The sequence below is a fragment of the Astatotilapia calliptera genome, chromosome 14 (genome assembly GCF_964374335.1).
Source record: "Astatotilapia calliptera chromosome 14, fAstCal68.1, whole genome shotgun sequence".
NCBI lineage: Eukaryota > Metazoa > Chordata > Actinopteri > Cichliformes > Cichlidae > Astatotilapia > Astatotilapia calliptera.
Window position 1 is genome coordinate 4,584,770 of NC_137435.1, and position 27,774 is coordinate 4,612,543.

Genomic DNA, 27,774 nt, shown 5'->3' on the forward strand with positions numbered 1-27,774 from the left:
CAGCATCAAGCTCCTCCCCTTGAATCCTTGACTCCTCTCCTTGCCTCCTCTGATTTTGTATTAGTCCCTCCCACCAGAGATGAGGAGGAGAGGGGAAACATCCATCCAAAGGTGTCCTTTCTTAAACCGATCTCAGTAAAATTTGACATTTGATACACTTCATCATAGTTTTGTTAACGGGTTTACGATCTCAGGTGTGACACTGCAATGTATCATATTTGGGAACCCTTTTAATTTAAGGATATCACACATTTTCTTGAATTACACACACAGAAATTGTGGAGGGTAGAAAATGTAATAATCTTAACTGAAACATCATCATAACAGATAAAAAGCACTCCCTGTGTGCAGGGCCTCTTTTATAAAAAAAAAAAGAAGAAGACATTATCAGGAAAGACTCACCTGTGCACCTCTGATTATCACTCCTCCTGCAGCTTCACGATACATGTTAGGATTTGAGACAGCCTTCGGTATGGCTCAGTGAAACACAATGTGTTTAAAGAGGTAAATGCTGAAATTTAAATCACTCTTTTCTTTTGCATTTGCACTTTTATTTATCTTTTTTTACATGAACTTCTGTATTGTGTGTTTTTACATGTACCATATGTGTTATATAAGAAGCAAAACTCAATAAATAACTGGTTAAAAATACATATACGACATGTTTGGAGACTGTAAACCAGCTGATCACATTCTAGTGCCGAGCTCTGTGCTGCCGTAGCTCTGCTCTGGCCCTGAAGTGCTCCTCTTCCTCCTGTCTTCAGTCGGCTGCAGCTCTTGAGCATCCACAGGGTTTTCAGAGCAGCCTTCCTCGCAGGTAGCAGCAGGTGAAGACGAGGGGCTGGAGTCTGTGGCAGCGGTGGGAGTCGGAACAGCGTTGAAGGCGACAAAGCCAATGAGGATGACCACCAGCGAAACAATGTAGAGGCCGGAGAACTGAGCAGGAGCAGAAAGTGAATGTTCAAATTGCATTAAAAAAAGGAGTGCAGAAGGAAAACCAGTTCATTGGGTTCAAGTTATGAATGACATTTTACCTGAGCTGGGGTTTGGCCCAACTGCACACAGTATTCTTTTCCAATGACCAGCAGGGGGCGAGTCTGGATCCGAAACAACTTTTTATTTGACTTGGATTTCTGATCCTGAATGTGCAATATGATGTCCGTGTAAAGTCTGACACTGGACATCTGTGTTCACATTTATGAGTTTCTCTGTTTAACATTTAATTGCAGGATTTAACTTCATGGTAAATAATAAGAACAGGTCTTTTTGGTAAATGAGACTTTAAGTCTCACCTGTATAAATAAAGGTTAAATTAAAGAAAAAACAATATGGGAGTTTAGATGTTGACACAAAGAATGTAATTATGCTTATTAATGAGAAAATGTGAGTGTTTTATTAGGAGAATACAGTGCCACCTCTCATCTGGAACTGACTCATTTAAATTCACTGGCAGGTCAAAAGAGACATTCATATTCAACACATGCACAAACTGCATACATGCATGGAGCTCTGCATGAGAACACACAGCACAGAGTTACATTTTAACTTTTATCATTATTATTCATTAACACTTCTGAGCGTGCATAACACTCAGCAGGTCATTATGACCCAAAGACGGGGTGGGAAGAGATAATCAGTGTTTATATGTGTGTGTGCTGGAAATAAGTCCTGTCATTAACTGACATTAAAGAATCTCATCTGACCCTGACTAGAAAACACATTAAAGCTCTGTTGAAAGGCAAATAAATCATTTTTGTATCTATTCAAAGTTTCACACTCTAAAGATTAAAAATCTAATGTGTGTTCAGTATTCCTGTTGTCTCTGTGTTATTAGCAATTTTGAGGACGTGCACATCCCCAGGTGTGTAACTTCACACCACTGTCAATGCAGCCTGCACAGGTATGAATGCTGGAAATGGCGCTGACCACTTGCGTGTACAGTGCTCTAGACTCTTAATTGGATTCACTGCAGAAGCACAATTCAAGCATCTCAAAAGAGAACGTGGCAAACTAGCAACAAAGTAACAACTTGATGTTTCAGTGAGCCTTAATTGGCTGTGAGAGGAACTACAGTCGTTTCACTTTGTTTTGGCTTTATTTTTTTAGCCCCTGTTGGTTGCGTACCAGTTCAGTGAAACATGTTGTTCAATCCAGAAACTACAGAAAATCTTGTGTTTTCTCATTTGAATGTTCTAAGCCTCTGTTCATACACCTACATACCTTACCCAGAGTTGACTGATTGCCGTTCATTGTGTTTTCTCAGTGTCTGTGCTGCTGACAAAGAAAGTATCCACGTCATGTGCAGTTAAGTCTTGTCAGAGCCTGTCTTCCATGGTAGGAAAAATGCATAACTTAGGGTAAAGGTAAAGATCATAATCAGTCCTCCTGTTGCATGATGCTGGTGCTGGATGTTCAGAGGGAAGACTTGAAGACTGATTAAACTGATAAAACTTCAGCTCCTGCTGATGGTGGGCTTTTTCCAATAACATAAATTGTGAAATTGTTCCCTCTAATGAGAAGGAATCACATACTGGAATACACTGGATAGATCCTGTAGTCATGACCTTGTAGGATCAACACATTGACAGACGATGTGATGCTTTTTACTAAGATTAAAATTGTTTTTTACAGTCCAACAGTGGGGAGGGTGTTAAAGTGCAGGTCAAGTTTCCTCTTGAGGCGGTTTGAAGGAAAGGACTGTCAGATATATAAAGTAAGAATAACTGAGTGTGCACTCACGTTGTAGTGGAAGAGGAAGATCCCACAGAAGAGGCCGAAGAGGTCAGCGGTGAGCAGGGAGAGGTTGACGGAGGTGGCGCTGCTTAGCTTTATCACTATAGGCATGAAGCTGTACAGAGCATACATACACAGTGCATAGGCAGCGAACAGCAGTCCTGAGAAGAGACATGACCACTGTTAGTTAATTTAAGTATTAAAGAAAACTCAAACATGAAAGAAAAAATCTCTTTATTTCTCAGGTCGACTTCTCCAACATGGTGATCAAAAGTGTCTAATAAAACCTCTAAATTAGTCATCTTTATACACTCAAAGATAAGTTACTGAAATAATGAATATGAGGGGTGATGCTGTGGCTTTGTGATTTTTAGAAAATGTTTTTTCAAACTTTCACTGAGAAAATGTGACAAACGAGACAAGAACTGTGTTTCTGTGAATGTGGGTTAGATTATTTCTGCCCCTTTGTCATGGTCCCTGCTGTGAACATCAGATTTTAGTTGCCTGTAATTTCATTTTCTTCTCATTTCTTTTCTTTTTTTGTTACTTTTTGCCCTCCTTGAAGAATTATTGACCTTGTGTCTCCTTTCTTGTGCTTTTATGTTTTGAATTATTTTTTTAAGTTAGTTTTGTCGCATTAGTTGGTTGTGACACATTGGTTTTCCTACCAGCTTTGTTCTTTTCTTCTGGCTTTTATTAATAAAGTTTGTTATTTTTTTCACTGTGAAAATCTCAGTGTGCATAACCTTATGTTCTCATAGTTTAAAGCATTAGTTATTCTGACACATATTGTGTTTATTCAGGTCCCAAAGAGTATACACTTAGGAGTATTTGTGTTGACTGTACCATAGCTCCTTTAAATATTTATAGTTTCATAATGTGTTAACATGCGTAACCATCTGGAGGCTTCGGCAGTCCTGTTTTGTCTTCAACATGTTCCTGATTCAGATCAGTACTCACCGACTTCCCAGCTCCACTGGATGGCAGGAATTTCATTATGCTCCAGGATCACCCTGAGTAAAAATAAAAACAGAAACATCAGATAAACCACAAAGTCCACTGAGTCCTAAAACTGATGCCAGTCACACACACTTACATCTGTATGGTGCTGATGATTGTGCCAAAAAGGCCGACCATGCCCAGGAACTCCACCCTGCTCAGGTTCTTCACGGTGTACTCCTGACACACGTTAGACACCGCATACAGCGAAGCACTGAGGAGCACCAGACCATCACCCAACAAGATGTTTGAGGCTGAGGAGAGAACAACAAGATCATCGCTAAGGTTCAACATCATCAGACGAACGCTAATGTTGCCTCAGTGTTGGTTTCCCTGCATGTCATGCACAGGCTGGAAAACGCTTTTATCCCAGATTAGAGACCAAAAAGTCAGCAAAAGGTTGGAAAAGTGGTAGCAATGGGATGTATTGTTGGTTTTATAACCATAGAGAAAGTTTTTTTTATTTCTTATATGTTTTGCATTGATTTTTTCCATCGCTAAGTGTAAAACATGTATTTGGTTTATACTTTTTTGTCTATTACCTGGTTAGGTTTAGGCACTTACACTACTTGGTTTGTGTCACATGTTGGAAAACACTGTGGTTTGGATGAAAAACGCACCTTCACGACCGTATCTAAACTTTTTTCTGTAATAGAAGGTCTCAGGAGTTGAAAATATAAAACTGACACAGGTCTTTATATCTAAAAATTACCTGATATGTGAAGGATTTTTTCTTTAGTCGTTCACTTAAATCCAAAACATCACATGTGTCATAATTTAGGATTCATATAAAGGTTAAGGTCACTTCCTGTTTTATTTTGCACTTCCTGGCCTCTTTACCATGTTTTCAGTTTTACTTCTTTTGTAATTATCACCTGTTTCCAATTAGCCACCTATGACCTGTGTAGCTCTTTCTATTTTCCAGATTGTCTTTGAACTCATCATAGTCAGTTTTCCAGCTTTCCAAGTGTTCCTTGTATTTTTCCATAAACAGAATAAAAGCTTATGATGAAGTCTCGAGTGTTTTCAGTGTAACCATCTTGGTGTTGTTCTGTGTCTTGTAGAGGTGGGTGGATTGATCCAAATAGTGATAGATACCAACACTGATAGTGATATCAGATCAATACTCACGTGTTAGGATTCGTCTCTGTTCTCTAAGTTAAGTTTTTTTTTCACTGGTGTCCTGCATGGACTTGATTTATTAAACAATTTATAGTCTTCCATCAGGGATTTGATTAGTGAGTAAACTCTTTGGAGAATTCCTTACTGGAGCCCTGGTCTCGTCCAGCCAGCAGGTCGGCTCCCACCATGGCCCCCACTCCGAGCAGACAGATGCAGACGGCGACAGAGTGGATCAGCCTGTAGCGAGCCTTCAGAATCCACCAGCTCAGACCCATCAGGACCGGGATCACGAAGCAGTCCAGCAGCTGGAGGCAGAAATGATAGCTGTGCAATAACGTGTGCGATGGATCAATTAATTTGTTTTGAACTAATTTTAATGACCACTAATTCACTCTGATTTTTTCTTTTACATAATAATTAGTTAAAATGACAAAACACCTTTCAGTTTCAACCTCAAGACAACTCATTAATTTAACACAGTTTAGTGGGCTACATACTGAAGTGAACTGAACACCAATGCCAGCTGGTATTGATACGATCGATTCTTTGGATCAAACCCCACACTTCTAGTTTTTGTGGTGCCTTTTGGAGCAAATTGATGGAATTATTTGATTTGTATTATTTACCGTGTGGAACATCCAAAACGCTTCTGATCCAGCTGTGACTTTTGAGTTACAATTTACTGACATGTGTTTCCATTTTAGGAAAGATTGATAGTGATCGATTGATACGATTGAGCATATTATGTTACATTATGTACTGAAGGAGTGGTTGCACCCTTAGTAATCTTGGCACTTTCATAACACACTGAAATAAATTTTGAAAGTCTACTCACCTGTATGCTGGTGATGGTGGTGTATTGGTACGCTTTAACCACAGTGTAGTTTGCTTCCACGTCCACCAGCCCGAGCAGCAAGTACTTCCACCATCGTCTCTTCAAAATCTGTAAAAAATTGCCATCCCCTGCATTTTAAAGGGGAGCACCCCTGAACTTCAGTACTGATGTGTTTGTTTCTGCAACAAGCCTGAGGACACTCTGCCTCACTGCAAAGCAAAATATATTTGCATATTTACAAAAAAAATCCAAGACAAAATCTCACAAATTTCTGAAAAGGACAGTCCTAAACTTAGAAGAACAAATCAACAAATTTACATAGAAAATTTTAGATTTTTAGTCAGAGAACCACCTCGCTTTACTTTTCTAGTCCGTTTGCAAAGGGCAACACAAAACAATATTTCTATCATCACAATTACTTCACACATTCTGTTAATCACAATACAACACCCAGTTTGGAAAAACCTGCCTCTGAATATCCCAGTAAAGACTGATCAAGTGTTCTGTGTATTTATGTGTAATATGGCATATAAAGATTTAATTTTACTGCCATGAAGTGTTGCTATGCATGTCATAAATTTCAGCATTAATCTCAGGTGTTCAGCACGGGTGTCACCTGTTCTGCAGAGCAGCATGGTGGTGTAGGTGACAGTCAGCAGGAGGTAGTTCAGGAAACTCTGCAGCATGGGCGTGTTCACGTGAAAGTTTGAGGCCAGGAACTGGGAGGTGATAGCTGTGCCACAGATGAGGCCCGCCAGCCCCTGACCCATAGCCAACGTCTTGGCCAGCTGCCTGAGAGAGAGATGAGCAGCGGATCTTTAACAACAGGCACAACAGGCAGCTTTGCTTTTTGAAGTCACTGTAAGCAGATTTAAGAGAAACCTCCTCCCTGCCTGGCAGATGATGCTGTTCAACATGTATATACAAAGTGTTTTTCACTTTTCTAAAGAGTTTGTGAGCAAAGCTTGCTTTACACAAGGTGTTTGGTTGATGAGGTTTCTACATGGAGTTTTCCCAGTATAACTAACACAACTCACTTTATGTTCCACATAAGAGTTTGGTATCAATCATATCTCCTGTTGTAAACTGCCACATTATTCCTTTAAAGGCAAGTTTTTTTATGTTTTATAATTTGATGTTAAAAATGTATTTGACAAAAAAATGTAAGTACAAAAAAAAATTAGTTGTAGTCAACAATTTAACCTATGACTCTTTAAAATAAAATAGTAGAAATGTAAAGATGTGTGCTGAAACACTGGAAATAAAGTTTAAAATAGATGATATTTAAATATTCATAAATGCTGCGAATAACATTTTTAGAAAAGTCTTCATTATCCAGCCTGCAGCCCACTGCAACCGTGGTGTCACAGGTCCACAAATATGGAGGCAAATGAAACACAACTTTAGCAAAAACACAAATTAAAATCAATAAATAAATTGAAAATGGCTGCTCTCTTAAGTTTTCCTACTGCAGACCATCCATGCCACATTAGGGTTTGGGTTAACTCTGACATGGCACATACACGCACAGTAAAAGACTAAATAAGTTTAGAAATGTTATTTAAAAAATAATCTGCTGTACTGAATGCTGCAGGATCTTAAAATATTTGTTTGTTTTTAAAATGTTGAGTTAAGACTTGTCATTTAGGTTTAGCATTTAGGTTTATGCCCCTCTGCAGAGGGGTACCGGCTTACAACAGTGACCTGGCTGTACACAGCAGTGGCCCAACCACAGACAATGGTTTGAAAACTGCTTGTGCATAACTAATGAAGTCGAGCTAAAGAATAACTTCTTTTTATCTTTCAGCCTCAATCTGTCATTTGCATTTAGTTTGAAAAAAATGTTGGACTTTGGTTTATTTTGCCCTTTTGAAAATTGTTCAAGCATTGGCCCTTTGGTGAGGCTGTTGTTCACAGCTAATATTTACAGATGTCTCCTACATGAAGGCAAATCATAAAGTTGTCTGTTCAAAGCTTGACTGCAGCGATATCTGTGAAAACATTCACCTGATTTGGAATGTTTTAATTAATTTCATGTGAAATTTATATGTGAGACGCTGTAAATAAAATATCAGAATCTGTGAGATCTGCATATGTTTAGGGACTACAAGCATCCATCAGTCTATGTAAACCGAGCTGCACACCTGAAGGACTTAGTTTCTAGATAATATGATCTTAAATGGCCCCTCAAAAAACTGCTAGAAAAATGTTTACTCGGCCTCCGTGCCATTCAGCAGCTTTTTCATTTAAAAAACCCCAACTTTTGATTCACTTGAAAGTCTAAATAAAACACAAGTAACTGAACCACTTTGAATCAGACTGCTGGTCTCCCCCTCTCGCCTCCTCTGTTCACTCACCAGGTGAAAACCTGTTTGGGGTTGAATTCTCGGATCCACAGCAGGATTCTGCTCCTTTCGTTCATTTCGCTGGCGTTTCTGGACGAATCCTCGGACCGTTTAGCAACCGTGTTGTCTCACCAGTGATGGAGGAGTGAGTCCTCTCTTTAAGCTTTTAGCTCCTCCACCTTCACGGTATCAGAGCTGAATGATTAACAGCCTCAGAGGGCAAAGATTACTACTTCACTTATCTGTTTGTGTGTGTGCGCCAAAGACTAAAAGATAAGAACCGATGATGAAGGATATATATTTTTAAAGTCATCACTGGGATTCTTTTCACCACTGATGAGATGAAAAAGTCCTTTATCCTTGTTTTTTGTATGCAAATGTCCATGGTGAAGAATATAGTTTAATCATGACATAGATTGTTACTTAAATCTAAGTTAATATTTCCCCACTTTAGACAATTGTGATTTACTGCTTTTAATATTAAGATAGAATTTTAAAAACGTATAAAACTGAAATTATTAAACACATTTAAAAATATATATATTAACCACGACATCTTAACCTCTATGGTTAAAAGTCTTGGGGCACTTTTCAGTCAAATAAGGTTTGGGAACATAACATGATTATTTTATTTGTAAAATTTGACAGAGATATCCTGAAGTGCATGTGCAGGTTTAACACCTGCAATCCAGAACAGGCAGATAGCCCATGGCAAAACAAGCCTTCAGGGATATTTGGATAGTCTGTAGCCTTTTTACCCAAATACTCTCTCCATTGAACAGATTTCTGTGTGGATGAACAGTTGGTAGCTTTCAAGGGCAGGTGCAGTTTCAGCAACACATCCCTGCTAAACCGGCCAAGTGTGGCATAAAGATCTGTTGTAAATGTGATGCCAAAACTCCCTTTTTACACAAAAATGATTGAAAACTGTGAGCATGTGAATGTTTGTAATGAAAGCTGATCTCATAGTAAAAAAAATGGTTTGCATATGAATCCAGATCATCCAGTAAAGCACTAGAAATTGTTTCTTTGTTCAGATACAGAAATCACTGCAATAAATAATATTTACTTTAAACCTCTCCACCCGTCAGCTGCAGGAAAAGCAAAAGAATCTCAACAGGGCTGAAAGACTATTTGTGAGTGAACATTCATCCCCACCATCCCAAATAACAGCAAATAAAAAAAGAAACTCTACATCATACAACACATGTACAACATACCATCATATAAACAATACATAACAATTAAATTTCAGATTAAGAATAAAACTCAATGTCAGTTTGGAACAAGATTTAAAATGAGATATAAAAAGCATTCTCCAATATTCAGCATAAGACAGTATAGCATATAAATATTTACCACCTCTAAACTATTTCAATAAAAGGTTATTAATACAATGTCACCCTAAAATAATAATCCTAATCCTTTTCAAAGTCTTTCCAAAAAGTTATACAGCAACCACAAAAGAGATGAGTCAACATTATTATTATTGTTGTTGTTGTTGTTGTTGTTATAAGTCCATGTTATTACACAATTTTATTGTTGCACTTGTTAGGACTAATTGTGACACGTGATCCACGAGAACAAGCCCTCCGCCCCTTCGTGTGTGTGTGAAATAAGGTTTCTGGGAAGATTTCACAGTAAAAACGCTCCTTTTGTGCGGGCTGACATTACCTAATGCTGAGCCGGCTCCAGCAGGAGTCTCGCGAGATTCTGCGAGGTGATAAGTTGAAGAAACATGGCGACGTCTAATTTGTTAAAGGTAAGAAGCTCTCGAATATATCGCATTTCCTATGCTTGTGCGCACATTCAGTCTCTCCGTTTCAGTGTGTGTTCACGCCTCTAACGGAGATATGTGCTGTCGGTGCCGTGTTTTGCATAAAAGCGCGCTAATTTTTAAATAAACGGATTAAATGTACAAATAGGTGCGCCTGAAGTCACAGTTGTCACCGCTGTCGTCTGTCCGGTGTTAATATCGGAGTCCGTTTGCCCCGGTATTCGTGTATGGCTCCAGCAGAGCAGAAGCAGAACCGAGCCCGTCTCCTGCGGTTCTTAACTCGAGCCAAACCGTAGCCGTTAGCCGGTCACCTCAAGCCGGCGACGACGAACCGACAGCCGGAGCCAGCTTGAAGCCAGGGAAACACGGTTCGGGGAGAAAATCAACCGACAGGACATCGCGTCAACCCCGCAGCTCAACCGTAAATACGTTTCTTTTGGCCAGGTCTTTATTCTTAATTGATTTTAGCGATCTAACAGCCGGTAAACCGACACCCTCCCTCTGCAACCGAAACCTGCTAAATCTACAAAAGCCTCCATTAAACATAATGTCTTCCAGCAGCAAACGTTAATAACACACCGGGCTACCTATGACAGAGGCGGTCAGGTCGGTGCTGAACATAATTATCGACAGGCGGCTCCCCTCCCATCTGACCCTTGACCCTAACTGCTGTCACACTGTTGGGAGACTTGATGAGCAAACACACGTGCTGTTTTTCAAGCAGACTTGATCTCTCCAGTGTGTCCCAGTGTGAAGGAGCAGGAGCTCTGCTTTGAGTGCCTCCTAAATCACAGAGCCCCTCACCTTATCCCTGTCCATAAGGCTGAGCTCATACACTCTTCAGGGGAAGCTCATTTCCGGCGTTTGTATCCACAATCTCATTCTTTTGTCACTACCCAGAGCTCATGGCTTTAGGTGGGGGTAGGAGCGTAAATTGGTCAGGTCTGTGTCAGATTATGAGCTCCAGAGGATGAGCAGCATTCTCTCTGCACCACAATTCTCTGATTTTACGGTCCAGAGGTTGTTGAAAAGGCCAAGAGGAAAAATCTTGAGGTCGGGAGCTTTTCCCTCTTTCTAAAACAGCCTGGCTTAAATACAGCGAGCATAGCCCTGCACATTTGAACAGAAATGTGACAAAGTGCTGAAATGTATCAAAGTCCATGAATGTCCTTAAACATTGCAGAGTGCTTAAAATTGAGTCATTCTTCCAAAAACCTTGCTTTGATTGCTTAAATGAAGTGTTAGATGGGCAGATATGAAGAAAGAGTATGAGAAGTGCTCCAGTACTCTAAATCTGTGGTTCCCAAATGATGTAAAACAACCAATATTTTATTATTACTGTGTAAGATGGCATATAAAGTAATGTAACAGTACACAGTCATTTCCCCTGGGGGAGAAAAAAGAGAAAACCTTTGTCATAGGTAGCTCGGTCTGTTTGCATAGTTACTGGATGATGGGGATTATGAGAGTGAGAGACAAACCAGGAAGTCAAAGTGGGTGTAACAGGATCATTTTGTTTTGGGGTTTGTTTTGCGTGTGGCTCAAACCACAGCTAACTACCAGCACCGATCACCCGTCAGCTAAAGAAAGAAAAAAAAATGTTCACAGAGGGCTGGAAAACCATTTGGTGGATGGTTTGAAACTGAGCAAAATGAAATAAATTAGGTGATGACAACAGCCTGCATGCTAGTGGAGGTTCATGCCGACAAACCCAGGTTCATGCTGTTTTCAAATGGCTAAATGTTACCTAATCTTACTAAGATCAAACTGCTGAAGGGAATTCAATTAAATTGATCACAACATACATGAATTAAGACATAATTATAGATCAGAATTTGTCTTTAAAACACACATTGAAGGTTTGTGTCCAAAATGAATGTTAAGTTTTTGGGGGTTTTAACAAATAATTACTACTTTTGAAAAAGAAGCTTTTTTTTATGTTATTAGATTAGAGTGGATCATCTGCTCCTAAAGAATAAGATGATGAAATTTATTATACGTTATAATTATTTATTCCGCTCAAATAAATGGAATGGTGCATAGCTCTTTAAAAGAAAAGACAAAATGCAAGTACAGCTAAGTGGTTGTCTTTTCTCACTCGCTTGGGTTGGTTTCCTCTTATCTGTGTACGTGTAAAAACCGTAATCAGTGAAGCCTTTGTTTTCGTGATATTTAACACATATTTGTCCCCAAAGTCAGGACAGAGTTGGGGCTCAAAGCTTTTCAGTTTGTTAGAAATCCACACAAAGAGCTGAAAGAACTGGTGGCTGTGGTAGTCTTTAAATTAAGAAATGAAACCGAACCTTTCTGTTGCAGTCAGTGGTTCTGTGTGGCTGTTGTTTTTGTGCCATTTTAAATCCCTCTCACCTGAATAAATAAAGGTTAAAGCCTATATTGTTCTGATACATTAAGTCCTCCTTATAGTGTCTCTAAGTTTGCACAGATGTAAATACAGGTGTGTGTTCAAACACTGATTTGAACTTTGCTGTGAGTTTAACAGAAAAAGTTTGAAAACCTCTGCTCTAAAGTCGTCTTTTCCTTCTTCCAGATCTTATATAAATGTGTGCAGCTGAACAGCAAATGTTACCACAGGTGTCACACAAGTGTTTAAAAGTCTTGCTTATGTAAAAATATTAAAAACTTCACTGCAGTGACTGGCCTGTGGTCGTTTGTCTGTATTTGTGTACGTCTGCCTAGTCTTGCTTTCTGTCTTCACGTCTCTGTTCTCATGGCTGTTTTTCTTCTTCCTCCTACTCCCATCCATCCCATGTCTCTCCTGCAGAACAAGGGGTCCCTGCAGTTTGAGGACAAGTGGGATCTGATGCGGCCCATCGTCCTCAAGCTGCTCAGACAGGAAGCTGTCACCAAGCAACAGTGGTTCGACTTGTTCTCGTAAGTGATGCTGTTTTGCTTTGTCCGTTAGTTACACAGCAGCTGCTGACGTTTCTGGAAGCAGCTGCTTTATTAGTTCATTTTCATGCAGGTGTTCTTCAACGGGTGTTGTTATAGTTCTGCAATGCTTTCACAGGTCCTGCAGATCTTTCAAAACTCTTAAAGCTTCTGAATCTATAGAGCACAACAGTGAGATTCTGGAAGTAAAAATCCAGTTCACGTCCTCCACAGGAATTTTGATAATGAGCCATAATGTTGTAACCACGTGAAGTGGACTGAAATATTGTGAAATGCTGCTAGGCGCTCCTGTAGAAAGCACACGTCCATACGATATCAGCTGTTTTAACCCAAAAAAAGACATTTTATTTGTAATGTCATGAAGAACTGTTTGACCCACAATTCTAAATTTAAATAACGACTGATTGGTGCAGGTTGCTGTTACCATGGAAATGTTTAAACCAGTGCACGTCGGGTCACTTAGTGAACGCAAAACTTCAGAAACTGCAAGAGCGGTGATTAGTCGGGAATGAAGCTCTGCAGCATATCGGTCCGAGGCTATTTTTACTGCACACACCACGATAATGAAAAGGAATAAACTCAAGAAGGCTGGAAGTCGTTCTCTGTGGAATCTGGGATTTGTAGTCCTTTATGTAATGAGTTGTTCCTTCACAGTTAAAAGTAAGTATGCACATGGTTTTGTACAATTTTTTTAACCCAAATCACATCTTTAATGGTCATGATGCAAATCGGAGCAGGTTGGTTTGTTCAAACTTTAAAAATCTTCTATTTAGGATTTTCCAAAAGGTCAGTGGAGAAAGTAAATGGGGAAATTCACTTCTACATACGGAGCCCTTGAGAAAGTGAGCCGTCACTGTTGTTGCCCTCTGTTCACCTAAAACTAATGTATTAATATCAGTGTTTTAAGATTCATTTATTAGAAGTAGCTCAGTGAACAGTTGCTCCTCGGGACGTAAAGTGGGTGGTAATCAGAAGGCCAGATCAATGTGGTATAAATGCCAGCAGTCCCTTTAAATTCAGCCTTTCTGACATGCGTTAGCTCACCTTTTATGTTATCTCTGTACAGAAATCCTTGTGCTAGATTCCAGACTAACCAGTGTGTTGTGGAAACCTCAGAGAAAACTGTTATTCGTAGTTTAGTTACAGGTAACTCTGATATTTCCTCCCATAAAGCACGAGTGGACAGGCCCACCAACTCTGTCGGTTTCTTGAAGGAGGTACAAGTTCCTTTTGTGTAAACATGGGCATTATATGATTTTTTTTTCCCTTTTGTGAATTAAACAGCTAATTGAGATCTTTACTTACTAATGTGTGCCTGTTTCATGTGTGCATGTGTGGTCATGTTGGTGTTACCCCCAACGGGAGACAATAAAATACTTAACCCTATTTTTTGTTCTGCTAAGTCTGTTAGTCCAGAACATTTCTGACGAGACAGCAAGTTTGCAGCTGATGTAGCCCAAAACATCTCAGAGCAGTTTGTTGTTAGTAATAACAGGGACACCTAACAGCTCACAGAGCTGAACATCTGGAGACTTGTTGTTGGTTTTTCTGTTTTGGTAACTATAAAACTGGTCTTGAATTTAATGCACAGTAGCATTAAACATATCTTACAAAGGCTGAAGATGTGGGAATCCTCAAAGTAGTGTGGAGTTTGTGTTTCCATAACCGCTTCATAGAATAGAAAACAACAAGCAGCTGCAAGTAAAACCCACAAGGACATCAAGGCATCTTTTCACCGGTGCTTTGACCTGTTTGCTCATGAAAATATGATGATTTTGTCTTTAAAATTTGTGTTAAATCATAAAAGGCGTGAAAGTAGCAAGTGCTATTTCAGGAATTAAGAGCTGTATAGAGGATTACATTTATATTTAGTAAAGCACTTGTAACAGCTTTGTTGGAGAATTTCATTTATCTAGCCTTCAGTCTTGTCAAAGATTGCAGAAGATCGTGTGATTCATAGGTTAAAAGCCCTGCAAGCCTTTTTTTTGTGATTTTTGCACTATTTAAACTTGAACTGTGTGGAGGCCAAAAGAGGTGAATAGGAAGTTGGTGACTTGTCATTTGGTATTGAGAAATATGATGAAAATAGCAGAACAGGAACATGGAGAGTTTTACTGCGACTTCTTATCTTATCCAAAGATGTTTAAAGAGAGAGTGGTCCAACAGTTGATGGAAATTTTAGCAAGTTTATAACGTTTCATGTGGAGACAGGAGCTCACAGAGCGTTCATATGTAAGGTGCTTAGTTATAGGTGAGAAGGATTAAATAAACGTGGCAAGCAGGAGAAAGTCCCCAAACTCAGTTATCCAAGAAAACAGCTCAACCCACCATTTGTTGGTGGATCAAACCAGCAAAATGTTGTTTGCTGGTTTGATCCACCAGCAAACATCATTTTCTCCACATCACGCTGGAGTTCCTGGATCCAGAATAATATCTGCATCTGGGCTTATTTGGACTATTCTCTTTTGAACATGAAGGAAACATCTCACAGTTGTTCTTATTTTAATGTGATATGTATTTGTAAAGATATGATGTCAAACCTCCAGATTTTCTTATCTAACCTCATTTCTTAGTGACACAGAGAGCAAAAAAAAATCCTGGATCCAGATCAGGTTCAGGTTTATCACAGTGCAGCAAACTGGGAAGTGAGAAAAAAGAGAAAACCGAAAAAATGGCCTGAACATTTCCAGAACAGCAGGTCCTGTGGTGTGGAGGTGGGGCTTCTTCTAATCAGTTATTATCATCAGTGTTGTGATTGTAACGATTAAAGCCCAGCCTTGGGTTGTCGGGGCAATCTAATGTACTCCTAGTGTCAGTCCAACGCTTGGACTGATGGGAGGGTTGCATCAGGAACAACATCCAGTATAAAATCAGTGCCAAATGAAATATGCAGATCCATCTGCTGTGGTGACCTCGTGGGAAATAAGGGAACTGCCAGAAGTATTTTACTGAGATGTAACTCAATTAAGCACGTAAACAGATTTATTGAACTTAAAAATAATTTTTAAAGTGAATGTCTTTGTATTTTAATTATGATTTAATTGGAAAATAATCATTTGAGCTGAATACAAATGCAGTAGCATTGCAGGGAGTGAATGTTGCACTAAGTTTGAGTAATTTCACAGCCCTGAGCTGCAACACGAGGAGCTTGGATGTTATTAAAGAAAGTTATAATAGAAAGGTGTCTAAACACATGTGGACACAGATGTGGTTGCGAGGGTGGTTTTCCACTGTCATTAAGACCTGTGGGTGTTTTGGGTTAAAGTTTTTAGACTCTCTTGGGGGGTTCGGTGTTTGTGTTAAGCACCTGTATTTGCTTTGTCTTTGCACTTTTTACTGTCAGGCAGCTGATGACCTCTGACCTAGAAAGGAGCTTTATGAAGAAGCTTAGATTACTCTAAATTTAAGTTTACATAAAAAAATTTCAGGTCTAAAGCCTCACAGATGTGCTCTTTCTGTCCTCCAGAGATGTTCACGCTGTGTGTCTATGGGATGACAAAGGACCAGCCAAAATCCACCAAGCCCTCAAAGACGACATCCTCGACTTCATCAAACAAGCACAAGCTGTAAGCAGATAAACTCAGATCATGTCAGGAGGATTAGGCGGAGTCATTGTCCAAAGTTGCCCTTTTCCACATGTTGCATACTCGCTCCTGGCATCTTCTCAGAGCTACGAGTACTGTGATTGGTTTAGAGAAGGGACCTGCTTCAGTAGAGTGACCAGGAGCCTCTTTACACTCACTTGCTAACTGTGATTTCCCCACAACATGTCATGAAATCGGTGATGGGGAGCTGGAAGGTTAAATCCTGTTTCAATGTGACCTCATCAGACATTTGGGCTCTCACATCCAGGTCCATTGTTTACAGTATAAAATGCCTCAAGATGACAGTTGTTGTGATTTAGTGCTATATAAATACATTTTGAGAGTTGGGTGGTTTGGTTAGCAAGCTGCATCCATATACTGTACAACTACAGACACAGACATCTGCTAATTAGTACAAAATAAGAGACTAATCAATTATTAGAAGCAAGCATGACCATAAAACGCATGAAAACCACCAGATGTGACCTTTAATTGTCATGCTTACTCTGGAAAGGGACAAACACAGACATGAGTGTGTTTGTTTGTTTGTTTGTTTGTTTTCTGGTTGATCCATATCACCTCCGTCTTCGCAGCGAGTGCTGAGCCACCAGGACGACACAGCTCTCCTCAAAGCCTACATTGTGGAGTGGAGGAAGTTCTTCACCCAGTGCGACATCCTGCCCAAACCCTTCTGTCAGCTGGAGATCACACTGATGGGAAAACAAGGCAGCAACAAGAAAACCAACATGGAGGACAGCATTGTACGCAAGGTGAGAGGTCAACATATGAGCTGGGGAACCAGAAGCACTAAAGGAAGCAGAAGGGAAACACGGTGGCTGGTGTGGACGGCTGATTGTGAAGAAAAGCTAAAGAAGCAGGAGGGGATTAGATGAAAGAAGACAAAGCCTTTTATGAACTTTATAAAGTCATAAGTGGAAATCGTTAGTAGGGAGGGCAGATATCAAAGTGGAAGAATAGTAAAAGGCAGAAAGGCTGCGAAAGAAGAGGCTCACGCAGAAGAAAACATTGAATTTTAACTGTTATATGTAGACGGTGGAGAGCAGCTAAGGGTCAGTTAGCCTCGAAATCTCGAATCAGTGAACAGCTTAAAACATGACTCATACGATATTTATTTGATCTCTCTGAGGAAGGTCTCGGAAGTGAGGGGGATGCTGTGGGTGAGGGAGTGTGACTCAGCAAGCAGGAGGTTTTGTTAGAAGCGCTTCATAAATAAATTCGGCTTCACTATTCTCAGGTTGCAGGAAACTGATGGTATTATTGTTTAACTCCCTCCTTATTTTTCACAGCTGATGCTGGACACGTGGAACGAGTCGATCTTTTCAAACATTAAGAGTCGCCTGCAGGACAGCGCCATGAAGCTGGTGCACGCCGAGCGGCTGGGCGAGGCCTTTGACTCTCAGCTCGTGATAGGCGTACGAGAGTCATACGGTAAGACGGGGGGGCATGTGCTCCATCACTGCTTATCCAATTTGTAAAACCCATGAATGGTGGATGTTCAAATCTGCCTCGGAAGAGAAGATAAAATAATGATAATAAAAGCCAAAAACAATATTTTTGAAATCAAAGTGATAAATTTAGGAAAGATAAGGGAAAAAAATGTAAAAAATATACAGTGAAAATGTCAAGTTATGAGGAAACAAACTGTATTCAGCCTTCAGTAGCCCCAAAATGTCATCATAGTTTATAAAAAATCTTGAAAAATATAAATAAACACTTTCTTACTTCTCTCCCACCAGTCAACCTGTGCTCTAACCCGGAGGACAAGCTGCAGATCTACAGGGATAACTTTGAGAAAGCCTACCTGGACTCTACAGAGAGGTTCTACAGAACTCAGGCGCCGTCCTACCTGCAGCAGAACGGTGTCCAGAACTACATGAAATATGTACGCCACAATAGTACTGATGCATATAAAATGATCCCACTAATGAATACGGAAGTCCACCTTAAAACATTTTGAGGACAGAGCGTAGAATAAAGTTGTGCTCCTGGCTTTGTGCATTAATGAAAGCTTTAGCTGTTTGAACCTAATCTTCATTTTCTGTGTTTCTGTGTGTTTCCTTACAGGCAGATGCGAAGCTGAGGGAGGAGGAGAAGAGAGCGCTTAGATATCTAGAAACACGTCGTGAATGTAACTCTGTTCAAGCAGTAAGTGTCTTTAAGAGGAACAGAAGTTCTTTTACTGTCCTGAACGTGTGTTTCCAAACTGTCCCATCATCTGCTCACGTTATATTCAGTGTACTGATGCAGAACATCATAACCGAGCCTGATTGTGCTCTACACATGACACCGAGGTAGGACAGATAAGATTATTGGCCTGTGGAGAAAGCTCATGTTAATTTCTTTGCCTTCATAATTTATGTATTTCTTGATGTATATAACCAACAAATTAGCAGATTTATATTTTTGATTCTATGATCTAAATCTGCACAATAATTAGTATCGATCCATCCAGCCATCCATTTTTCTAACAGCTTATCCAGTTCACGGTCGAGGGAGGGCTTGAGCTCATCCCAGATGACTTTGGGCTAAAATTATTTCTACTAAGAGCTTCTCAAACTTTTGGGAGGCAGGGACTCCTTACAGCGGGTAAAAAGTTTTCGAAGGGCTGCCTTACGATCCTCATGCTGATAAAACTCTTTACGCTTTAGCTTGGCTGACTTCATTTGCTACCACTCGAAGACACATAACCCGTTTTGGTCTTCCATCGTCATTCTCGATAAAGCCAAACTCAAACATAACCGTCGTCATACTTTCTAATTTTAGCTGGTTTGGCTTGGACTTAAAAATGTGTCCATTGGGCTAATTAGCTCAGGCCCGGGTGATGCACATGTATTTATGTGCCACGACATGTTTCCAGTATATGGCTCGTGGAGCCCTTGGGGTCCAGGCACCCCAATTTGAGAGCCACTGTTATAATGAATAAATGAACATAGTGAATAAGCTAATTAAAGTTTATTCTGCTACCCGCCTGGATGCTGCAGGCATCGCTGCCAGAAAGAGAGACGGCTTTTTTATTTCTGGAGTTCACCTGAAATCAAACGGCTTTCATTTGACTTTAATTGAGTTGTACTGTCGCTGTGTCGACACACCTGAAGGTAGAAGGAGATGCTTTTCTTCATGTTTAAGCTTGTTGAACAGGTGCTTTCATGAAGAAAGGGTTGCCATGGACCCTTTACCCCCTCAGGTTTAATTCTGACTGCAGTAAAAAGCACAGCTGGTGCTGACTCAGCTCCACCTGTTTTCACCATCTTGGTTGCCATGCTGGCTCTTTGCTTCAAACTTCTGTTGTTTGTCACATATTTTGTTGTGGAAAAATGGGGCCTGCTTGGGCTCCTAAATATGTTTTGCAGCCTGCGTATGCTTACTTTAACTCAAAACTTCTGACTGCAAGAAAAAAGAACTTGTTATATCTTGTACACCTACGACTTCACCTGTGAAAGTAACAAGTAGTTGTAACAACAACTTCACCTGTGAAGTCGTGAGGAAACAACCTCAGGTCAGCAGCTCATCACTGAACTTTCTCTCAGTCATCCGTTGGTTGTGTTGAACCCTCCCGTGTGTGCTTTCCTTCATCTGGCCTTTCTTTTAGGGTCACTTCCTGTGTTGGTTTCAGTTTAAACTGAATTTCGGGAGTCTTGTTAAATGTACGTGCTGCCTGTTAATTTATATCTTGTCCTAACGGCAGTCTGTATGTTCTGTGTATCCTCACAGCTGATGGAGTGTTGCGTGAACGCTCTGGTGACCTCGTTCAAAGAGACAATCCTCGCCGAATGTCCAGGAATGATCAAACGCAACGAGACAGTCAGTGAGTACCTCAGCAACGTCGCTGCTGAAGTTAACTCTGTTGATTCGCACTACAAAATATAACATCTGCTGAAAATAGTGGCTTTGAAATTCACTGCTGCATCAGTCAGGGTCGATTTAAAGATAGAAACTGCTTCTGCTCTGGTTTCCTGCATGTAGAGCTGTTTGTTCACCAACCACAGTCAGGGCTCGTGAGCATTTACGACACCAGTTGTTTTTATTAGTAGAAGGATTTATAATTAAATGAACAAGTTCAGCTTACTCTTTAAGTTGGCAAAAATCATTTTGAGGACTTGGATTATGGCAGTCCTCAGCCATCTGGGCTTTCCATGAGCCAGAAAGAGCAGGAAGTTTTAGTTTCATCCCACGTGCTTCTTGTCCAGTGTGTGACGCTGCTTTTCTCTGGAGCAGAGCTGCACCTCATGTTTTCACTGATGGACAAGGTTCCCAACGGGATCGAGCCCATGCTGAAAGACCTGGAGGAGCATATCATCAGTGCTGGACTAGCGGACATGGTGGCTGCTGCAGAGACTATCACTACTGTACGTGCACAAACACACACTTCAGCAACCACGGTCACTCGAGGAAGAATCAGTCAGTTCCTGCAGCTGTTCCCCTCAAAGTCGGCTCAATGTTTTTTATTTAATGAAGCCATGCAAATACATTTAACATAGTTACAGGTGTACGGGTGAAATCTGGCACTTTTAAAGTTGCTCTTTTTCTTTAAGTGCAAGGTTTGGACTCCTTTGTTGTACTCGGGAAACATTCATAGTATGAATAAACCTTGCATGGCTTCATTTAAGTGGGAACCTTTTTGAGATTTGAAATCATTTTTTGTATTTTTTATGGAATGAGCCGTTTGTTGGCATGTTTGAAAGATGAGAGATGAAAGTTAATATTCGAGGTCTGCTCTGACAGCATGCTCAGTCATTTTTAATGTGTGTGTGTTTGTCCAGGACTCTGAAAAGTATGTGGAGCAGCTGCTGACTTTGTTTAACCGCTTCAGTAAGCTGGTAAAGGAGGCTTTCCAGGATGACCCACGCTTCCTCACAGCAAGAGATAAGGTCTGTTTTATCTGACTTCCAAAGAAGTCACTCCTTTAAGTTTAAATATCCAGTGATATTTAAATGAGAATGTGCAGGCCTGTGTATTCCTCACAGGTCAGGGTCAGGTGCAGCGTTTGGGCTGGTATTTTGGTCAAAGTTCATATGAACAGGTTTCACTTTTACAGTGTCGGTGCTACAGCACAGCTTCAGAATAGCAGGAGGGTTCTACACGAATACTCCAGGTTCATAAGAACTTAACTGTAGCTTTATTTATCCAATGTAATCCACCGGGAAGAAAAGTGATCCGGTGTTCACACATGTGGATTCATCGTACTGTCACATCCTGATCTGTGCTGATTCGAGGAGGTTTCTGCTAAAATAAACAGAACATCTTAAATCAGAGCAGCATGGACTACTGGAGGTGGGGGCTTCTGGGATCTCTGTTAGGGTTACAGTAGAAATCAAACATCACATGTTATTTTGTTCAGCTGTTAGCTGGTTTATCAAGGACTTCGGGAATCTTTAGTCTGCTGTGCTTTTGCTAAAACCACTAGTGAAGAAATCAAATTGTTTCAATTTATTGTCTGAAATGGAAAGGCTTTAGGGCTCTTTGGTATTTTAAGAATTGTTTTTCTCATTGCGGTGGTATTTTCTGTTACCTCGCAGGCTTACAAAGCGGTCGTCAATGATGCCACAATCTTCAAACTGGAGCTGCCGATGAAACAGAAAGGGTATGTTTGGCCACTGTGGGTCTTAAATCGCTCGTCGCTGGTTAAAACTGGTCACAGTGTGTGTGTGTGTGCATAAATGTGTGAATGCATTTCCTTGTTGAATCAGAGTCGGAATGAAGACTCAGCCGGAGTCGAAGTGTCCGGAGCTGCTGGCAAACTACTGTGACATGCTGCTAAGGAAAACCCCGCTCAGCAAGAAACTGACCTCAGAGGAAATTGAGCTCAAACTCAAAGAAGTGGTGAGTCTAATCTCAAAGCATATCAGTCCATTTATGACTTCCCCTTCTCTCGTTCTCTCGCAGATTCATGCTTTTCTCTCCCCTCCTTGCAGCTCTTGGTGCTGAAATACGTCCAGAACAAAGACGTGTTCATGCGTTACCACAAAGCTCATCTGACCAGGCGCCTCATCCTGGACATTTCGGCCGACAGCGAGATTGAAGAGAACATGGTGGAGTGGCTGAGAGTGAGTTCAGCTTTTCTTGAACTTTCAGCAGCAGAGTCATAAAATCGCTACTGATTTCAGCGACATATTAACATATGTATTAATATCGCATTAATATATTAATGCAGCAAAATTCAATTCAGTTTTATTTATACAGCACCAAATCACAACATCAGGCACTTTATATTGTAAGATAGACCCTACAATAATACATACAGACAAAACCCAACAAGCACATGACCCCCTATGAGCGAGCACTTTGGCAACAGTGGGAAGGAAAAACTCCCTTTTAACAGGAAGAAACCCCCGACAGAACCAGGCTCGGGGAGGGGCGGGGCCATCTACTGCGACCGGTTGGGGTGAGAGAAAGAAGACAGGATAAAGACATGCTGTGGAAGAGAGACAGAGATTAATAACAAGTATGATTCAATGCAGAGAGGTCTGTTAACACATAGTGAGTGAAAAGGGTGACTGAAGAAGAAATACTCAGAGCATCATGGGAATCTCCAGCAGCCTACACCTATTGCAGCATAACTAAGGAAGGATTCAGGGTCACCTGATCCAGCCCTAACTATATGCTTTAGTATAAATTAAAGTATTAAGCCAGTTTTAAGTGCTTTTATCATTTCTAGGGTGTCCTGTAAGTGATTTATGTTTTTGTGCTTATGCAAAACATCTGCTCTTCCCGACGCAGAAAAACTGGTTACTTGATAGAGACGAAGGCTTTGGTTCTTTTAAATATTTTATCACATCATGCCATGTGATGTAAATCTGATGTTTAACAATCAAACTACCCGTTTGTCTGATTTTATTGCTTCCTTTGTGTGTCTGTGTGTGGCTGTAGGAAGTGGGAATGCCTGCTGATTATGTGAACAAGCTTGCCAGGATGTTTCAGGACATCAAGGTGTCAGAGGACCTCAATCAGGTCTTCAAAGAGATGCACAAACACAACAAGCTGGCACTGCCAGGTAACACACACACGCACTGTAGCATACAGCGCAACTATTTTTATGCTAACATGCGTTAGCTATGACATATGTCTGCGATATTATGTGTAGCATGGTGCCGCACATGTCTCAAACAGTTAAAGCACATTTTGATTATGACGTGTCACGTATTAAACCGAGCGTAAACGGTTTCTCTTGATTATTCACTTCATCTTTTCCTCTCCGTGCAGCGGACAGCGTGAACATTAAGATCCTGAACGCTGGCGCCTGGTCACGAAGCAGTGAGAAGGTTTTCGTCTCGCTGCCCACAGAGCTGGAGGACCTGATCCCCGAGGTGGAGGACTTCTACAAGAGGAATCACAGCGGTCGGAAGCTCCACTGGCATCACCTCATGTCCAACGGCATTGTGAGTGTGTGGAGTAAAGCAGAGTTCCTGCTGCCATGAAGAGCGGAAAACACGAATCTCCTGGAAACTAAAATCTGAATACATTTTTCTGTTTTTCTCATCTCTTCTTTGTTTATCTGTCATCCATACAAATTTGTTCAAATTTTTTCTGCATGTGCAAAAAACAGGGCATCTTCCTGTCTGTACATTTCAGAATTAAAGCCCTAGAAATATAGCAGTGTGGGAGATTCTGGGAATTTAAATTAAATTAAATTTTTGATTTTTACAAATTAGGAAATAGAAGATTTTTGTTTCTTAACGCCTTCTGTTATGAAGAACGCCTGATATTTGGAGTTAAGGGAACTCTAAATCTTCACTTTTATTATCAAACAGGACTTTTATAAGAAATTTGGATGCAAGAATGTCCATAAACGTAAATAATTGAGAAAAGAACTGGATTAAATAAAAAGAACACAAGTTATTGAAAATATCCTTTTTAAATGATACTCATGTGTGCACACCTGAGCATTTTCTCACGCTCGGGTGATACTCTCTCAGTTTTACTCATATTTTCATGAACTGTTCTCCTTCAGACGTTTGTTATCTCTGTGATCTTTTTTCTGGTCACCTCTGTTTACACTTTCCAGTTTTCAAACAGGGATTCTTTGGGTCATATGGAAAGTTAGAAAAAGAGTTTAACTTGACAGTCTTTTGGAAGTGCTGGTTGAGACTACTGGAGAGTTATTCTGGTGTATTTTTTAGCAACTTTTGTTTACAGCCTGCTGCTGCCCACCTTTCTCTTTAGAAGATATCGGGCTACCAAATCAGCACTGACACTCGCCTTTCCTTCCTTGTCCTTTGGTTCTGCTCTGATCAGATCACCTTTAAAAATGAAGTGGGGCAGTACGACCTGGAGGTGACGACGTTCCAGCTCGCCGTGCTGTTTGCCTGGAATCAGAGACCCAGAGAGCGAATCAGCTTCGAGAACCTCAAACTGGCCACAGAGCTGCCCGACGCAGAGCTACGCCGAACACTCTGGGTCAGACCGAATTTCTCCACTTACAAGTTAGACGAGAAATACAGAGGATTTAAAAGTTACTGAGGTTACATCAATTCTTCGTAACTTGTAGTAGAGATAACGCTGCCTGTATTGCAAAGCCATCCACCCAGTGGAGACGGCAGATGTTTAAACAACACTGTGATTTGGTTAAAACGTGAAAAGACTTCTAAAATAAAAGGGAAGATTGTGTCTAACTTTGTTTGAGAAGTGAAAGGACATCTATTCCTTCTCAACCTTTGGACAACAGGCAGGTTTGAACTCAGAGTCAGCTGTGCTCAGCGCTGTTAGCACTGCCTGTACTACATTTTTATTTTAAGACTCTTAAGATTAAAAATGTCTTTTGCAGCAGTGCCCCGGCAAAGGCAGGCATCGGGTCAACCAGCAGTGGTTACATAGATTAATAATGCATGCAACAACACGGAAGAAGTTTAAACATGTAAGATCATTAATGAAAATACTACATGACATAAAAACATAGTAACAGGTAACTGTCACAGTTATGCCACAAGGGGGCAGTAATGTTCCAGCAGCCATGAAGTAACTGTCTGCAGGTCAGTTAAAATGAGCTTAATGCTGTTTAACGTGAGCAGCTCTTTTAGGTTTGGTTCATTTTGCAACTAATTCCACAGAGAAGGAGCCTGTGAACGCCTGTCTGTACGTCTGCAAGTAAGATGGGAACAGACCAAGAATGGACTTATTAAGCGTACACCAGTAACCGATTCTAGGGAAAGAAAAAAACATCCTAGAATGAAACTTAGCAACAGTTATGCCCACAGAAAATCAGTGGTGATTAAATAAGAGTCAAGCTGTCCTTTAACACGCAGTATTTGTGGCTGATGATGATGATAAAGTTTAACTTCAGGTCTCCTGCTCTCTCCTCACTGTGCAGTCTCTGGTCGCCTTCCCGAAGCTGAAGAGGCAGGTGTTGTCTTACGACCCCCCGGTGAGCTCACCCAAAGACTTCACAGACGGCACGCTCTTCTACGTCAACCAGGAGTTCTCTCTCATGTAGGTCTTGGCATTTATACAAATCGGGAAATGATGTGGACATGTTTAAATGTTTCATTGTTATTATAATCCACTCATGTACGGAGTAACTAAAGCTCTCCTCTATATCACCGCTGTGTAAGTCCCAATATTCAGATACTGATCTGTGTCTAAATGTTGACATTTTTCTCAGTAAAAACTCCAAAGTTCAGAAGCGGGGAAAGATCAATTTGATTGGCCGTCTGCAGCTGACCACAGAGCGAATGAGAGAAGAGGAGAATGAAGGAATCGTTCAGCTCAGAATACTGAGAACTCAGGTACGGGAACACTCCACCCGCACAGACTGTGTGCAGCCTTGATGGCTGCAGGACAGAGATGCTTCAACTCTGCTGCTTCTGTTCAGCTCATCTGGGGCATGAGCAGGTTACGGCTCGACAACAGTGCTGGCTGTTGCCGTTATCACATCACATTTTTCATTAATGTAAAGCACAGTCAGGCTTTACTAAATTCACTAATTTCATTACAGTTATACTGATGTCATTACCTGCATTACAAAAGTTGTTCAGTTATCTGGAAGCTGGGCAAGAAAAAAATGAAACAATTTCTTTTCTTCTTCATGTTTTTCACTTGCGCTACAATCAGCTGATTTCAGTTTGTATGTGGGAGGAAGAAAATTGTGACGTGGTACAGCTTTGAGGAGCGGCGATATAAACATTACTTTTATTTTTATTGAATGAAAAAAAACACAACTTCAGCAAACATCTGCACAGCCAGCATGCTAACGCCAAGCTAGCCAGGAACCCGTTAAGATGTCGTTAAGGTTGAGTGCACTCTGACCTCAGCACAGCAGCCACAGCCTCCGTTTCTACCTGTTTCTACCTACCTTTGTATTCACACGTAAATACTACAAGAAAGTTCGTATGTGTGTCCTCAGTAGTTATCTATGTGGGATTTGTGTTTGTTTATGTGACCGTGCGTTTCAGGACATTTTACAGAGTAATGATAAGGCAATGTAACGGTAAATGTAAATGACTTCATCAGACAGTTAGCACGAGGGTCCATGTGGACGTCTTCATGCCTGTGTGCAGACGCGTCCGTAGAGAATTTACGCCACAATTCACCAAATGCCCATGTGCCTACGAGGCAGACTTCAAAGAGTTAACAACAGGTTAATAACAGGAGCAGAGTATAATCCAGGCTTAAATCAGTACGACCCTCTAAATGAAATGTCGTCCATCCCTGGTCTACACAAAGTTCTAACATTTCCTTTTCTTTCCTCTCCAGGAGGCCATCATCCAAATCATGAAGATGAGGAAGCGGATCAGCAACGCCCAGCTGCAGACGGAGCTGGTGGAGATCCTGAAGAACATGTTTCTGCCTCAGAAAAAGATGATAAAAGAGCAGATCGAGTGGCTCATCGAGCACAAATACATAAAGAGGGACGAGGCGGACATCAACACCTTCATCTACATGGCCTAGGCAGCGAGGACGGAGTGTGTGTTTTGCTGTTTTTTACGACTGGCCTGCATCTGGCGCTTTAAAACCTGCGAGATGAGACAAACAAGGACTTAAAGGATGTGTTTGAAGAAGGAGAAGAGGGCTGGGAGCGCGCTGAAGGACACGGAAAAGCCTTTTTAACAAAAGTGTGGCTATTGTTTGTGTTTGTGAGACGCCAGTGTGTTACCAGAGTGTCATTTCAAGCCGTAGCGTTGAGTCATCTGGCCGTGTGTTTGTCCCTGCTGCCCTCTAGTGTCTGCTCAGAGGAGAGGAACGGCGGCGTGCGCCGTCCGCCAGCAGCTCAGAAGAAGAAAAAATAGTGATGTTATTGAATACTTCCTGCCTTACTTTCATCAGCAGTGGACTTTGGAGAAGGAGGTGGAGAAGGAGTGAGGGCAGAAAAGGAGAACAAAGCTGATATCAGTCCTTTGCTTTCACTTCATGCGACGGCTGCCATGTTAGCCGCAGCCATTCAGCATCCCTCCTGTCCTACACTGATCTAATACTCGAAGAGGGAATGCAGAGTGAAAGCTGCCATCGAGGAGGAGA

At 40.9% G+C, this 27,774-nt stretch overlaps 2 protein-coding genes across 5 annotated transcripts; one reads left to right on the top strand and one right to left on the bottom strand.

The window, feature by feature from the left end:
• Nucleotides 1-529: 529 nt before the first annotated feature.
• slc35f2l (info solute carrier family 35 member F2, like) lies at nt 530-8,225 on the bottom strand. Of its 4 annotated transcripts, none has more exons than XM_080288682.1 (9): nt 8,047-8,225; nt 6,306-6,481; nt 5,690-5,817; nt 5,000-5,159; nt 3,830-3,986; nt 3,694-3,746; nt 2,740-2,894; nt 1,035-1,139; nt 530-936 (listed from the first exon to the last, which is right to left on the bottom strand). In XM_080288682.1, the coding sequence occupies exons 1-9, from the start codon at nt 8,109-8,111 to the stop codon at nt 688-690; spliced, it is 1,248 nt and encodes a 415-aa protein (XP_080144808.1). In that variant the 5' UTR covers nt 8,112-8,225; the 3' UTR covers nt 530-687. The 4 variants fall into 4 exon arrangements, with proteins under 4 accessions (XP_080144808.1, XP_080144809.1, XP_080144810.1 ...); XM_080288683.1 differs by having other exon boundaries at nt 1,035-1,097; nt 8,047-8,224; XM_080288684.1 differs by having other exon boundaries at nt 8,030-8,168.
• A 1,419-nt stretch (nt 8,226-9,644) lies between these two features.
• Nucleotides 9,645-27,542, top strand: LOC113036014 (cullin-5-like). Its single transcript, XM_026191996.2, has 19 exons — nt 9,645-9,796; nt 12,594-12,703; nt 16,188-16,287; nt 16,899-17,075; nt 17,613-17,754; nt 18,063-18,208; nt 18,391-18,471; nt 20,038-20,131; nt 20,542-20,672; nt 21,087-21,194; nt 21,843-21,907; nt 22,014-22,146; nt 22,239-22,370; nt 23,194-23,317; nt 23,527-23,702; nt 24,559-24,720; nt 25,631-25,749; nt 25,922-26,045; nt 27,013-27,542. Exons 1-19 carry the CDS (start codon nt 9,773-9,775, stop codon nt 27,205-27,207), a joined length of 2,343 nt encoding a protein of 780 aa, XP_026047781.1. The 5' UTR covers nt 9,645-9,772; the 3' UTR covers nt 27,208-27,542.
• The last annotated feature ends 232 nt before the right edge of the window (nt 27,543-27,774 follow it).